Consider the following 14,079-nt stretch of genomic DNA (forward strand, 5'->3'; position numbering starts at 1 on the left):
TTAGAGGTGCCTGTAACTAGGGTAATACAGTAATCAAGGGGGACTTCAGTCTACATAAAGTCTAGGTAAGCCTAATTAGCACTAATGCTGTGGAGAACAAATTCCTGGAATGTATACAAGATGGTTTTCTAGAACAGTTTGTTGAGAAACCAACTAGAGAATGGGCTATTTTATATCTAGTATTGCACACTGAGAGAGGGATAATTAATAATCTTGTTGTTAAAGAGCATCTAGGGAAGAGTGACCATAATATGATAGAATTTTGCATTAAGTTTGAAAGTGATGTAGTTCAATTCAAAACTGGGGTTTTAAATCCAAACAAAGGAAACTACGAAGGTATGAGAGAAAAATTGGCTGTGGTAGATTGGGAAGCTACGTTAAAAGGTATGAAGGTAGACAGGCAATGGCTAGCACTTACAAATATACATTCCCTTGAGGCACAACAACCCAGCAGGAAAGGTGAACCTACTGTGGCTAACAAGAGAAGTTAAAGATTGTATGAGATCAAAGGAAGAGGCATAAAAAGTGGCCAAAAATAGTAATAAGCTTGAAGTTTGGGAGCATTTTAGAATTCAGCAAAGGAGGACGAAGAAACTGATAAAGAAAGAGAAAATAGAATATGTAAGTAAACTGGCAAGAAGCTAAAAATGGCCTGTAAAAACTTCTCTAGGTATGTAAAAGGGTAAAGATTAGCAAAGACAAATTTGGGCCCAGTACAGGCGGATAAGCGAATTTATAATGGGAAATAAGGAAATAGCAGAGAAACTAAACAAATATTTTGCGTCTTCACAGGGGAAAATAAGAAAAACCTCCCAGGAATACTAGAGAACCAAAGGACTAGTGAGAATGAGGAACTGAAAGAAACTAGCATTATTGAAAAAAGTAGTATTGGAGAAATTAATGGGACTGAAAGTTAATAAATCCCCTGGATCTGATGATCTACATCCCAGAGTGTTGGTAGAGGTTGTTGAGAGAATGGATGCATTAGTAGTCATCTTCCAAAATTCTATAGATTCTGGAAAGTTTCCTGCAGATTGGAAGGTAGCAAATGTAACCCCACTGTTTAAGATAGGAGGGAGAGAGAAAACGGGGAACTACAGACTCATTAGCCTGATATCGGTTGTAGGGAAAATGATAGAAGCTATTATAAAGAATGTGATAACTGACACCTAGAAAATAATGGTGAGATTGGGCAGAGTCAACATGGATTTATGAAAGGGAAATCATGTTTGACAAACAGGTTAGAGTTTTTTGAGGATCTAACTAGCAGAATAGATAAAGGAGAACTAGTCGATGTGGTGTATTTGGATTTTCAGAAGGCTTTCAGTGAGGTCCCACACATGAGGTTAGTAAGCAAAGTTAGAGCACATGGGATTGAGAGTAATATACTGGCATGGATTGGAAATTGGTTAATGGACAGAAAACAGAGTTGGGATAAACAGGTCATTCTCAGGTTGTCAGGCTGTGACTGGTGGGGTACCCCAAGTATCAGGGCTGGGGCCACAGCTGTTCACAAACTATACAAATGATTTGGATGTGGCAACCAAATGTAATATTTCCAAGTTTGCTGATGACACAAAACTAGGTGGGAATGTGAGTTGTGAGGAGGATGCAAGGAGGCTTTAAGGAGATATGGACACGCAAAGTGAATGGGTAAGAACATGGCAGATGGAATATAATGTCGAAAAGTGTGAAGTTATCCACTTTGGTAGGGAAAATGGGAATGCAGAGTATTTCTTAAATGAGAGGTTGGGAAGTGTTGATGTCCAAAAGCCTGGGTGTCCTTGTTCATAAGTCACTGAAAGCTAACATGCAGGTACAGAAAGCAATTAGGAAGGAAAATGGCGGGTTGGCCATTATTGAAAGAGGATTTGAGTATAGGAGAGAAAATAAGTATTGCTCAATTATATAGAGCCTTGGTGAGACCACACCTGGAGTATTGTGTACAGTTTTGGTCTCCTTACCCAAGGAAGGATGTTTATGCCATAGAGAGAGTGCAACGAAGTTTCGCCAGACTGATCCCTGGGATTGCGGGATTATCCTCTGAGAGATTGAGGAGACTGTGCCTATATTCTCTCGAGTTTAGAAGAATGAGAGGTGATCTCATTGAAGAATACAAAATACTTACAGGGCTTGACAGGGTAGATTCAGGAAGGATGTTTTCCCTGGCTGGGGTTGTCTAGACAGACTCAGAATAACAAGTAGGCCATTTAGGACTGAGATGAGGAATTTCTTCACTCAGAGGGTGATGAATCTTTGGGATTCTCTACCCGAGAAGGCTGTGGAAGCTTAGTATTTGAGTATATTCATGAGGGAGATTGATAGATTTCTAGATATCAAAGATATCAAGGGGTATAGGGATAGCGCGGGAAAATGGCTTTGAGGTAGAAGATCAGCCATCATCTAGTTGAATGGTGGAGCAGGCTCGAGGGGCTGAATGGCCTACTCCTGCTCCTATTTCCTATGTGCCTATGTCCCTATGTTAACCTCCTTACAGCCCCCAACGTTTCTCTTCTGCTGTCCAGTTTAATGGGACTGCTCTTGGTTGAACTTTTACCTATTTGACTGTAATCTGAGGATGTACACTAATAGCTTCTTTCCCACCCGCACACTATTATCTCTGGAGTCTCTCAAAGATCTGTACTTGGCCCCTTTCCTTCCTTCATCTATAAGCTGCTCCTTGGGAACATCATATACATTCTCTCAACCCTTCCACTGTCTTGGTGTTGTGAGACCATTTTTCTGACATTCAGTCTAGTATAAGTTGCGAGTTCCTCTACCTTCCTTGGGCAGTCGGAAGCCATCATCTTCGCCCCTGCCACAAATTCTGTACCATTGTCACCAATTCCACTCCCTTCCCCAGCTACTGTCTCAGGATGATTAAACTTCAGTTCATCCAAAATTCCGCTGCCCGTATATCGAAGGTCTTATCCATTGCTTATCCATCACCATTCTCCGTGTTGACCTACTCTGGCTGCTAGCCTAACCCCCAAAAGCCTCAAAATTTAAAATTTTCATCCGCATCCCTTCATGGCCTCCCCCTCTCCATCTCTTTAACTTCCTCTAGCCCTACAATTTTTTTCTCCAGAACCCTCAATTCCTGTGTCCTTTTCTGCATTCTCCTTTCCTTCAGCACATCATTGGCTGCTGTGCCTTCAGCTGCCTAGGCATCCAAGGTCTTGGATTTCTTTCCTAAACCATTCTACATCTCCATCTCCTTAAAACGCACCTCTTTGGTTACCAAATTCCCTGTTTATCTTGGCATCCAGGTTTTGATTATGCTTCAGGAAGTTATTATACATTAAGGGGCTATATAAATGCAAGTCATTCATGGGATGTGGGCATCACTGGCTGGGCCAGCATTTATTGCCCATCCCTAGTTGCCCTTGTTCAGAGGGGCAGTTAAGGGTCAACCACATTATTGTGGGTCTGGAGTCACATGTAGGCCAAATAGCAGATTTCTTTCCCAAAAGGGCATTACCAGATGGGTTTTTACAACAATTGACAATGGTCATCATTAGACTTTTATTTCCAGATTTTTATTGAATTCAAATTCTACCATCTGCCTTGGCAAGATTTGAACAAGAGCATTACACTGGTTCCCTGTGTAAGATGTCTAGCGACAATACCACTATGCCACTGCCTCCCCCTACTATGTGTTACCTCAATATTTTCCTTAATCCTGGAGAGGGTAGCGCTCTTTGGTATGCATGCTATTTCTCTTTGCACTTGCCACCTAGAGATGAAAGAAATAAGATTAGATTTTTAATGTAATCATTTATGTGTGGCAGAGAATTTTAAATTATTAATCTGAACATCTCTATTGTCCATCAGTGTATTTAAGAAATATGAAGTTAAACTTAGTTAGTTCCCATTGGAACCAAGGTTTGAACCAGCTTAGGAAAATTAACTCAATTGTCTTTTCAAGCTGTGAAAGGTTATAAGCCAACAGTTTAGTGAGTGGTGATCACTGATGTGTTAGCGCTCTAGGGGTGATTGAGTGATATTAAACATATATAAAGAAAGTGGCATCAACCTATGAAGAGATGAGTGCACTCCTAAGGTTAAAATTGAAGGACACTGAATGTACATTGATGCTTAGTTCTAAAATGGTTGGGATTTAATTTGACTTTTCGGTGGCCGAGTGGTTGAGCATGCCAACGGATTCCTGTACTCATTGTGAAGTGCTGTCAGCATTTTGAGGCTTTGGCCTTGTAGTTTGGGGTGGCAAATAGGTATTCTAGGGCAGCTCACTGGATCCGGCCTGGATAATATCGGGCTGCCCCAGCTGACAGCTAGGTAAGTGCATTTTGCTTGGGGGGACCTGTAGAGGGGACACTTTCTGAGCAGTAATACTGAAAAACGGCAAACTAAATCCTAGAATCCTGATTTGCATATTAAAATGGGCCCTATACCTCTAATAGGCGGGTGCTTAGAATGCCCAGGGGTAGGCAGCTTAAAAATGGTGCCAGCCAAATTGTCTGTGTTCACAGGCTGATTAGGAAACCAAACTTATATTAAGACCCCATTGACAACATATCAAGTAAAAATTGGGCCATTCTTTGCTACATAATGACTTTATACCAGTGCCCCTTCAGATTTTTTTTCTCTTTAAGATATAATACAATGTAGAATTTATCTGTTTTAAAAATGAATGATGCTCTGCAGGTACTTATTGAACTTTACTTACCCAAATGAATGAATTGGGGAAACAGCATAATTCAAACAATGTGGTTATGCTGTTACATGATAACTAAAAGCTATTTGAAATTATGCCATTCTCAATTACTCTTGCTTCAACTACAGATGTTTCCAAAAAAGAGTCAAAACAAAACACATTGGCAAAATAATCGAGCAGAAATGTGGAAATAATGCATGAAAATACATATTTTGAAAGGATGAGGATAAATATCCTCTTGTCGTCTTATGCTTTTTAATTTATTCATATGTTCCCTGAAGACACAACTAGGTTTGTAATACTGCAGTATTGAACCATGAAGATGGATGGAATAATGATGGGAGGGAGATATTTAGCTTATGTCTATATCTATTTCGGTCACCTCCAATCATGCTTCCAAAACAGATATCTATCCAGCTACTTTTTGATGGGCTTAATTGACATAAGGTCAATTGGTTCATCTGAAACCTGTTCTAGATATCCACTTCTTTGAAGGAAAGGATGTTCTTCTGATTTCTATTCTTGTCAAGAACTAATGTTAATCTTAAACCTGCATTAGTCTAAAGCAAATAAGTTATTTACACATAATTTCAATGGAGTGTCTACTGACACCAGGGAAATTACTGAATCGTATCACCTCTGACTGGGAATAATGGTGTCGCTAAATGCAGCCCTTATTATTGCTTTTTGGGTGTAGACTGATATAACATAACAGTAATAGATGTTTTAATGAATAATGGAAACAGTGACTTTTTTTATTCATTCATGGGACTGGGGGGCATCGCTGGCTAGGCCAGCATTTATTGCCTATCCTTAATTGACCTTGAGAACTGAATGGTTTGCTAGGCCATTTAAAAGTCAAACACATTACTGTGAGTCTGGAGTCACTTGTAGGCCAGATCAGGTAAGGATGGCCAATTTCCTTCCCTAAAGGGGTATTAGTGAACCAGATGGGTTTTTAATGACAATCAACAATGGTTTCATGGTCATCATTAGACTTTTAATTCTGGACTTTTTATTGAATTCACCATCTGTTGTGGTGGGATTGGTACCTGGGTCTCCAGAGCGTTACCCTGAGTCTCTGGATTACTAGTCCAGTGACTATACTAGTACACCACCACCTCCCCTTTTGTTTGTCATAGTTTAAAAAAATGTACAAAAATCCCTGCGATGGCAGAGGTGGAGTTGACTTCACTTTTGTTTATAAATCAGCAACTCCACCATTTGAAAAGTCAACTGTTGAACAAGCTCCTCAACTAACTAGGTGCATACTGGCATTCAATTACTCACTTTAGGATATGCTTGACTATGCAGTCTTGATGATTGATCAGTCTTGAGAAACACACTTCCCAGATGTTGAAGTCAGCGTTATTTTGACATTAACTCTTTTTCAGTAAATGGCTAACACTGGCATTATAGTAACAGTAATTAGAAAATCAGGACTTCACTCGTGGGCTTGAAAGGTCTTTTCTCATGCAATTTTATATTTATTACTAAGTAAACAATGGACGCAAAAAGTTCAAGGTGCCTGAGAAATGCCCAGACCTGAAGACTGTAAGAAATTTCTGAACCAGATCTTGAATTTGAAGCACGGTGATCATTAAGAGATCCTGTTTGGTACATGTTTCTTGGGGCTAATTACTTATTAATTCCTGAGCTGGACTTGATGAAAATTCACCAAAACCCCTGGACACTGGAAGCATGGCTCCTTTTTGTAAACGGAACTGACTTAGGGTTGCCAACCCTCCAGGATTGGCCTGGAATTTCCAGGAATTGAAGGTCAATCTCCAGGACACTGCTGTGTGCAACCCAGGAAAAAAATGTTCTTAGAACATTTCCCTTTACCAAATATAAAAATATTGAAAATGGGGGGGGGAAATGCTGTTCAACTGACAGTCAAGCATCATTCAATTGGGTAATGAGTCTTTTTGCTTTCCAAATGGTGTAGGAAGGCAGTATGTCACAAGAATGGATGTGTTGGCCGACTAATGACTGGAGCATGGGGGCAAGTTATGTGATGAAACCTCCAGGAATACATTTAATCACAGTTGGCAACCCTAGGCTGACTGGAAAATAATAATTCAGTCTATTGTGTCCTACTTAAGACTTTCTGTGAAAAGAGCCAAATCATTTTAGATATAGAAATTAAAATAATTTCTGGGTACTCTGCATCACGGACAACGCCTCAATAAACACAACCCACGGCCAAAGCAAGAAAGCGATTCCCAAAGTCCGCAGTATGCTCAGGTTTGGAAGGAAAAATTCTTCTTAATTATTTCATTCCCTTTTGGAGGCAGGGTGAGAGGGGTGACAATTTTCCCACACCAAGTATCATTCCCTCGCTGTTGCCAAAGTCAGTTTAAAATTCGCTACTATGGTGGTGTGTGGGAACATGGCAAGATTTGGCTTCTGATTGACCTGGCTTCTTTTTCAAGCAATTCGACTTGGATGTTGTCCTAACCGGGAAATGTGGGCACAAACATTCCTGATAGGTTGATATCATAGAAGTCTAGAATCTTACAGCACGGAAGAAGGCCACTTGGCCCTTCATGCCCGTGAAGAGCAATCCAATTAGTCCCATTCCTCTGTAGCTTCCACATTGCCCTGCAAACGTTTCCTTTTCAAGTGTGTATGTATAATATATGCATATATTCAATTCTCTTTTAAAAGTTCCTATTAAATCTACTTCACTGTTTTATCAGATCATAACAACTAGCCACATAAAGAAATTATCAGCTCAACAACTTAACCTAAGAAAATGAAGTGAATGTAAGTAGAAAGTTCAGTCAATATCTACCAGGAGAAAGTCAAACTAGAGATGAAGGGAGGTCGTTATTTTATCAATGCTCATCTTTGGAATATATGATTATTTAACAGCAGTTTGAATTACCAACAGGGTAGTTATAGAAATATTGAGCTTAGTTAGTAAAAATATAATCTTGTGCATATGTAAAGAAAATATGAAGTAGGAAATAAATGTAATTTTTTCAATGAAATTTAATCTTTTATATATCAAACTGGAACTTCACCTTATAATAACTTGAGCTGGGGATTTTCCATATTTTTCTGCAATTTTCAGTATTCTTGGATCTTCCAACAGCTTTGGGTCATCAGGTTTGGCCCAGGGACGATCAGGTGACCCAAGGGGGCTGTATGCTGTAACAATAATTTTTCGTTTTGTGCAATGATCCACGAGCTGCTTTTGGATCAAGTATGGGTGACATTCTATCTGCAATAGAAAACAGATAAATGTTCAATTCATGATAAGGAAAGGCATAGCATCTCATTTTCATTTTACAATGTCTACATTTACGATTTACTAGTCCTGATTTATTCTGAAGTTGCAAACTCACTTTTCTTGAGCAATGTAGGTTATGGACTGACTTGTGAACATTGAACATGTTTATATACAAGAACAGGGGAGTGGCAAGACATTTCCAAGTCAGGATGATATGTGACTTGGAGGAGCAATTGGTGTTTCTATGCACTTGCTGCCCTTGTCATTCTTGGTGGTAGAGGTTGCGAGTTTCAGAAGAAGCTTTGGTGAGTTGCTGCAGTGCATCTTTTAGGTGGTAAGCACTACAGCAATGGTGTGCCAGTGATGGAGGGAGTCCAGGATAGTTTTGAGCTACTTAAATATTGTTGGAGCTGTACTCATACAGAAAAATGGAGAATATTCCATCACACTCCTGACTTGTGCCTCGTAGATGATGGAAAAGCTTTGGGGAATCAGAAGGTGAGACATTTGTCAAAAAATACCCAGCCTCTGACCTGCTATTGTAACCACAGTATTTATGTGGCTGGTCCAGTTAAGTTCCTAGTCAATGGTGACCCCCAGGATGTTGAAGATGGGGTTTGGTTATCGTAATGCTGTTGAATATCAAGGGGAGATGGTTAAATTCTCTCTTGTTGGAGATGATCATTGCCTGACACTTGTTTAGCATGAATGTTACTTGCCACTTAACAGTCCAAGTCTAAATGTTTAGGTCTTACTGCAAGCATGATCTCTTTGTTATCTGAGGAGTTACAAATAGAGCCAAATTAACTGTGCAAACATCAGTGAACATCTCTACTTCTGATCTTATAATGGGGAAAGCCATTGGTGAAGCAGCTGAAGATGGTTGGGCTCAGGACACTGTTCTGAGGAACACTTACAAAGAACAAAGAACAAAGAAAAGTACAGCACAGGAACAAGCCCTTCAGCCCTCCAAGCCTGCGCCGATCATATTGCCCGTCAACTAAAACATTTTGCACATCCGGGGTCCGTATCCCTCTATTCCCATCCTATTCATGTATTTGTCAAGCTGCCTCTTAAACACCACTATCGTACCTGCTTCCGCCACCTCCTCTGGCAGCGAATTCCAGACACTCACTACCCTCTGCGTAAAAAACTTGCCCCGCAAATCTCCTCTATAGTTTTCTCCTCTCACCTTAAATCTATGTCCCCTAGTAATTGACTCTTCCACCCTGAGAAAAAGCTTCTGACTATCTACTTTGTCCATGCCACTCATAATTTTGTAAACTTCTATCAAGTCGCCCCTCAATCTCCATTGCTCCAGTGAGAACAATCCGAGTTTCTTCTACCTCTCCTCATAGCTAATAACCTCCAGACCAGGCAGCATCCTGGTAATCCTCCTCTGCACCCTCTCTAACGCCTCCATATCCTTCTGGTAATGTGGCGACCAGAATTGCACGCAATATTCCAAGTGTGGCCTAACCAAGGTTCTATACAGCTGCAGCATGACTTCCCAGCTTTTATACTCAATACCCCTGCCAATGAAGGCAAGCATGCCGTATGCCTTCCTGACTACCTTATCCACCTGCGTTGCCACTTTCAGTGACCTGTGGACCTGTACACCCAGATCCCTCTGCCCATCGATGCACTTAAGGGTTCTGCCATTTACTGTATAATTCCTGCCTGTATTAGACCTTCCAAAATGCATTACCTCGCATTTGTCTGGATTAAACTCCATCTGCCATTTCTCCACCCAAGTCTCCAACCGATCTATATCCCATTGTATCCTTTGACAATCCTCTTCACTATCTGCAACTCCTCCAACCTTAGTGTCGTCTGCAAACTTACTAATTAGCCCAGTTACATTTTCCTCCAAATCATTTATGTATACTACAAACAGCAAAGGTCCCAGCACTGATCCCTGCGGAACTCCACTAGTCACAGCTCTCCATTCAGAAAAGCACCCTTCCACTGCTACCCTCTGTCTTCTATGACCAAGCCAATTCTGTATCCATCTTGCCAGCTCACCTCTGATCCCGTGCGACTTTACCTTCTGTACCAGTCTGCTATGAGGGACCTTGTCAAAGGCCTTACTGAAATCCATGTATATAACATCCACTGCCCTTCCATCGTCGATCATCTTTGTCACTTCCTCGAAAAACTCAATCAAGTTAGTGAGACACAACCTCCCCTTCACAAAACCATGCTGCCTCTCACTAATACGCCCATTTGCTTCCAAGTGGTAGTAAATCCTGTCACGAATAATCTTCTCCAATAATTTCCCTACCACTGATGTAAGGCTCACCAGCCTGTAATTTCCTGGATTATCCCTGCTACCCTTCTTAAACAATGGAACAACATTGGCCATTCTCCAGTCCTCTGGGACCTCATCCGTAGCCAGTGAGGGTACAAAGATTTCTGTCAAGGCCCCAGAAATCTCCTCCCTTGCCTCCCTCAGTACTCTGGGGTAGATCCCATCTGGCCCTGGGGACTTATCCACCTTAATACTCTTCAAGACGCCTAACACCTCCTCTTTTTTGATCTCAACATGATCCAGGATTCCCTAGACAAATCGACCGCTAAGTCCTTCTCTTTGGTGAATACTGATGAGAAGTATTCATTTAGTATCTCTCCCATTTCTTTTGGCTCCACACACAGATTCCCACCTCTGTCCCTGAGTGGGCCTACCCTTTCCCTGGCTCCCCTCTTGCTTTTTACATATGTATAAAAGGCCTTGGGATTTTCCTTAATCCTGGTTGCCAGTGACTTTTCATGACCCCTTTTAGCCCTCCTGACTCCTTGCATAAGTTTCTTCCTACTTTCTTTATATTCTCCACGGGCTTCATCTGTTCCCAGCCCTTACGAATGTTTCCCTTTTATTTTTGACTAATCTCACAATATCCTTTGTTATCCAAGGTTCCTGAAACTTGCCATGCTTATCCTTCATCCTAGCAGGAACATGCCGGTCCTGAATTCTTATCAACTGACGTTTGAAAGCCCCCCACATGTCAGTTGTTGATTTGCCTTCAAACATCCACCTCCAGTCTAGATTCCTCAGTCCCTGCCTAATATTGTTATAATTAGCCTTCCCCCAATTAAGCACCTTAACCCGAGGACTCCTGTTATCCTTATCCACCAGTATCTTGAAACTTACTGAATTATGGTCACTTTTCCCGAAATGCTCCCCTACTGAAACTTTGACCACCTGGCCGGGTTCATTCCCTAATACCAGGTCCAGTATTGCCCTGTCCCTAGTTGGACTATCTACATATTGTCTCAGGAAGCTCTCCTGGATGCACCTTACGAATTTTGCACCATCCAAACCCCTAGCACTAAGTGATTCCCAGTCAATATAGGGAAAGTTAAAATCAACCTCCACAACAACCCTATTGCTTTTACATCTTTCCAAAATCTGCCTACATAACTGTTCCTCAATCTCCCGCCGGCAATTGGGAGGCCTATAGTAAACCCCCAACATTGTGACTGCACCCTTCCTATTCCGGAGCTCTACCCATATTGCCTCACTGCATGAGCCCACTGAGGTGTCCTCCTGTCGTACAGCTGTGATATTCCCCTTAACCAGCAGTGCAACTCCCCTACCTCTTCTACATCCCTCTCTATCCTGCCTGAAACATCTAAATCCTGGAACGTTAATCTGCCAATCCTGTCCATCCTTCAACCAAGTCTCTGTAATAGCAATAACATCATAGTCTCAAGTACTAATCCAAGCTCTAAGCTCATCTGCCTTGCCTGTTATACTTCTCGCATTGAAACAAATGCATTTCAGACCCCCAGTCCCACTGTGTTCAGTAATTTCTTCCTGCCTGCCCTTCCTCTTAGTCCTACTGGCCATATTCACTGGTTCCCAGTCATTTATTTCACCTGCTGACCTATTGCTCTGGTTCCCACCCCCCTGCCATACTAGTTTAAACCTTCCCGAGTGACACTAGCAAACCTCGCAGCCAGGATATTGGTGCCCCTCCAGTTTAGATGCAACCCGTCCTTCTTGTACAGGTCCCACCTGCCCCAGAAGAGATCCCAATGATCCAGATATTGGAAACCCTCCCTCCTACACCATCTGTTCAGCCACGTGTTTAGCTGCACTATCTTCCAATTTCTAGCCTCACTGGCACGTGGCACAGGGAGTAATCCTGAGATTACAACCCTAGAGGTCCTGTTTTTTAACTTTCTGCCTAACTCCCTGAACTCCCGCTGCAGGACCTCATCACTCTTCCTGCCTATGTCATTAGTACCAATATGTACCATGACCTCTGGCTGTTCTCCGTCCCCCTTCAGAATGTCCCGTACCTGATCAGAGACATCCTGGACCCTGGCACCAGGGAGGCAACATACCATCCTGGTGTCTCTTTGACGACCACAGAAGCGCCTATCTGAGCCCCTGACTATAGAGCCCCCTATGATAATTGCTCTTCTGTGCTTTGACCCCCCCTGCTGAACAACAGAGACAGCCGTGGTGCCACTGCTCTGGCTACTGCTGTTGTTTTCCCCTGATAGGCCATCCCCCGCAACAGTATCCAAAACGGTATACCTGTTAGAGTGGGGGACAGCCACAGGGGATTTCTGCACTGACTGCCTGCCCCTTCTAGCGGTCACCCATCTATCTGTCTGTACCTTGGGTGTGACCACGTCTCCAAAACTCCTGTCAATGACGCTTTCCGCCACCTGAATGCTCCTAAGTGCATCCAATTGCTGCTCCAACCGATCCATGCGGTCTGTGAGGAGCTGCAATTGGGTACACTTCCTGCAGATGTAGTTGTCCGGGACACTTGAAGCGTCACAGATTCCCCACTTTCTACAGGTGAAGCACTTCACCCCAGCAACTGTCATTTCTAGAACTATTTAATAAATTAATTTAAATCTAATAACTGCTTATTGACTCCTTATTAACTATACGTTCCCTAGGGCTAGATTTCTACTATAAATGCTAAATTCTAAGAACAGTAATCAATGATGCACTGGGGCTGAGATGATTGGCCTCCAGCAACCACAACCCCAGAGTTTTCCCCCATTGACTTTAATTTTCAATGATGCCACACTTGTCAAATGCTGCCTTGATGTCAAGGGCAGCCTTTCTCAACTCACCTCTGGAATTCAGTTCTTTTATCCATCTTTGGACCACAGCAGTAATAAGGTCTGAAATGGTGGCCTGGGTCTGATGGAACCCAAACTGAGTATCAGTGAGGGATTATTGATGCCACCAGATAGCACTGTTGACAACACCTTCCATCATTTGGCTGATGGTTGAGAGTAGGCTGATGGAGTGGTAAATAACTAGATTGGATTTGTCCAGCTTTTTGTGGACAAGACATATCTGGGCATTTTCCCACATTGTCAGCTAGATGCCAGTGTTCTAATGGTACTGGAACAGCTTGGCTAGGTGCCCAGGGGGTAGTTCTGGAGCACAAATCTTCAATACTATGGCCGGAATATTGTAAGGTCACAGCTTTTGCTGTGTCCAGTGCCTTCAGCCATTTCTTGACATCATGTGCAATGAATTGTATTGGTTTCTGTTGTTGTGGGATTTTCTGGAGGAGGCCAAGATGGATCATTGACTTTCTCTTTGCCCCATAATAGCATTTTTTACCAAATATTTATCCATCTTTCTTTTATACTTCCACAGTATTTTTTACTCAAGTTAGAGCTCATTGTAATGATTGCTGTGTGCGGTCAATGCTAACCAAACTCTTCATTAGCTGCACACAGTAACAGGGGGCCCAATATCATTAAGATAAAAGCAAAATACTGTGGATGCTGGAAATCTGAAACAAAAACAGAAAATGCTGGAAAAACTCAGCTGGTCTAACAGCATCTGTGGAGAGAAAAACAGAGTTAATGTTTCAAGTCCATATGATTCTTCTTCAGAGCTGAGAGTCATACGGACTCGAAACGTTAGAACTGCTGAATTTTTCCAACATTTTCTGGTTTTGGCCCAATATCATTACTTGCTAGCATTACTTAAAGCTACCTGCACCTGTTAAAGGGAAGGTGCATTGTGTCTGCTGGAGGTCATTTGGAATAGCGCTGTGCAACAAACAACAATAGTTGACCATGGGAAAGAGGGTGCACCAAGGTTTTCCAGCGCTACAATGGATGTCTTGTGGAGGTGATGAAATGGAGAATTATCCTGTGTCCCCAGGGGTGGGAG

At 42.1% G+C, this 14,079-nt stretch overlaps 1 protein-coding gene across 1 annotated transcript in view; it reads right to left on the reverse strand.

The window, feature by feature from the left end:
• akr1a1a (aldo-keto reductase family 1, member A1a (aldehyde reductase)) overlaps positions 1 to 14,079 on the reverse strand; it is a 51,371-nt gene that overhangs the window by 10,429 nt on the left and 26,863 nt on the right. Inside the window, exons 7-8 of the mRNA XM_078550408.1 lie at positions 7,708 to 7,907; positions 3,664 to 3,736 (exon numbers count right to left, since the gene is read on the reverse strand). Of these exons, the coding sequence (XP_078406534.1) occupies positions 3,664 to 3,736; positions 7,708 to 7,907 (273 nt within the window). The remainder of the gene's footprint in view (positions 1 to 3,663; positions 3,737 to 7,707; positions 7,908 to 14,079) is intronic.

This window comes from Cetorhinus maximus, chromosome 1, assembly GCF_964194155.1.
Source record: "Cetorhinus maximus chromosome 1, sCetMax3.hap1.1, whole genome shotgun sequence".
NCBI classification, from domain to species: Eukaryota; Metazoa; Chordata; class Chondrichthyes; order Lamniformes; family Cetorhinidae; genus Cetorhinus; species Cetorhinus maximus.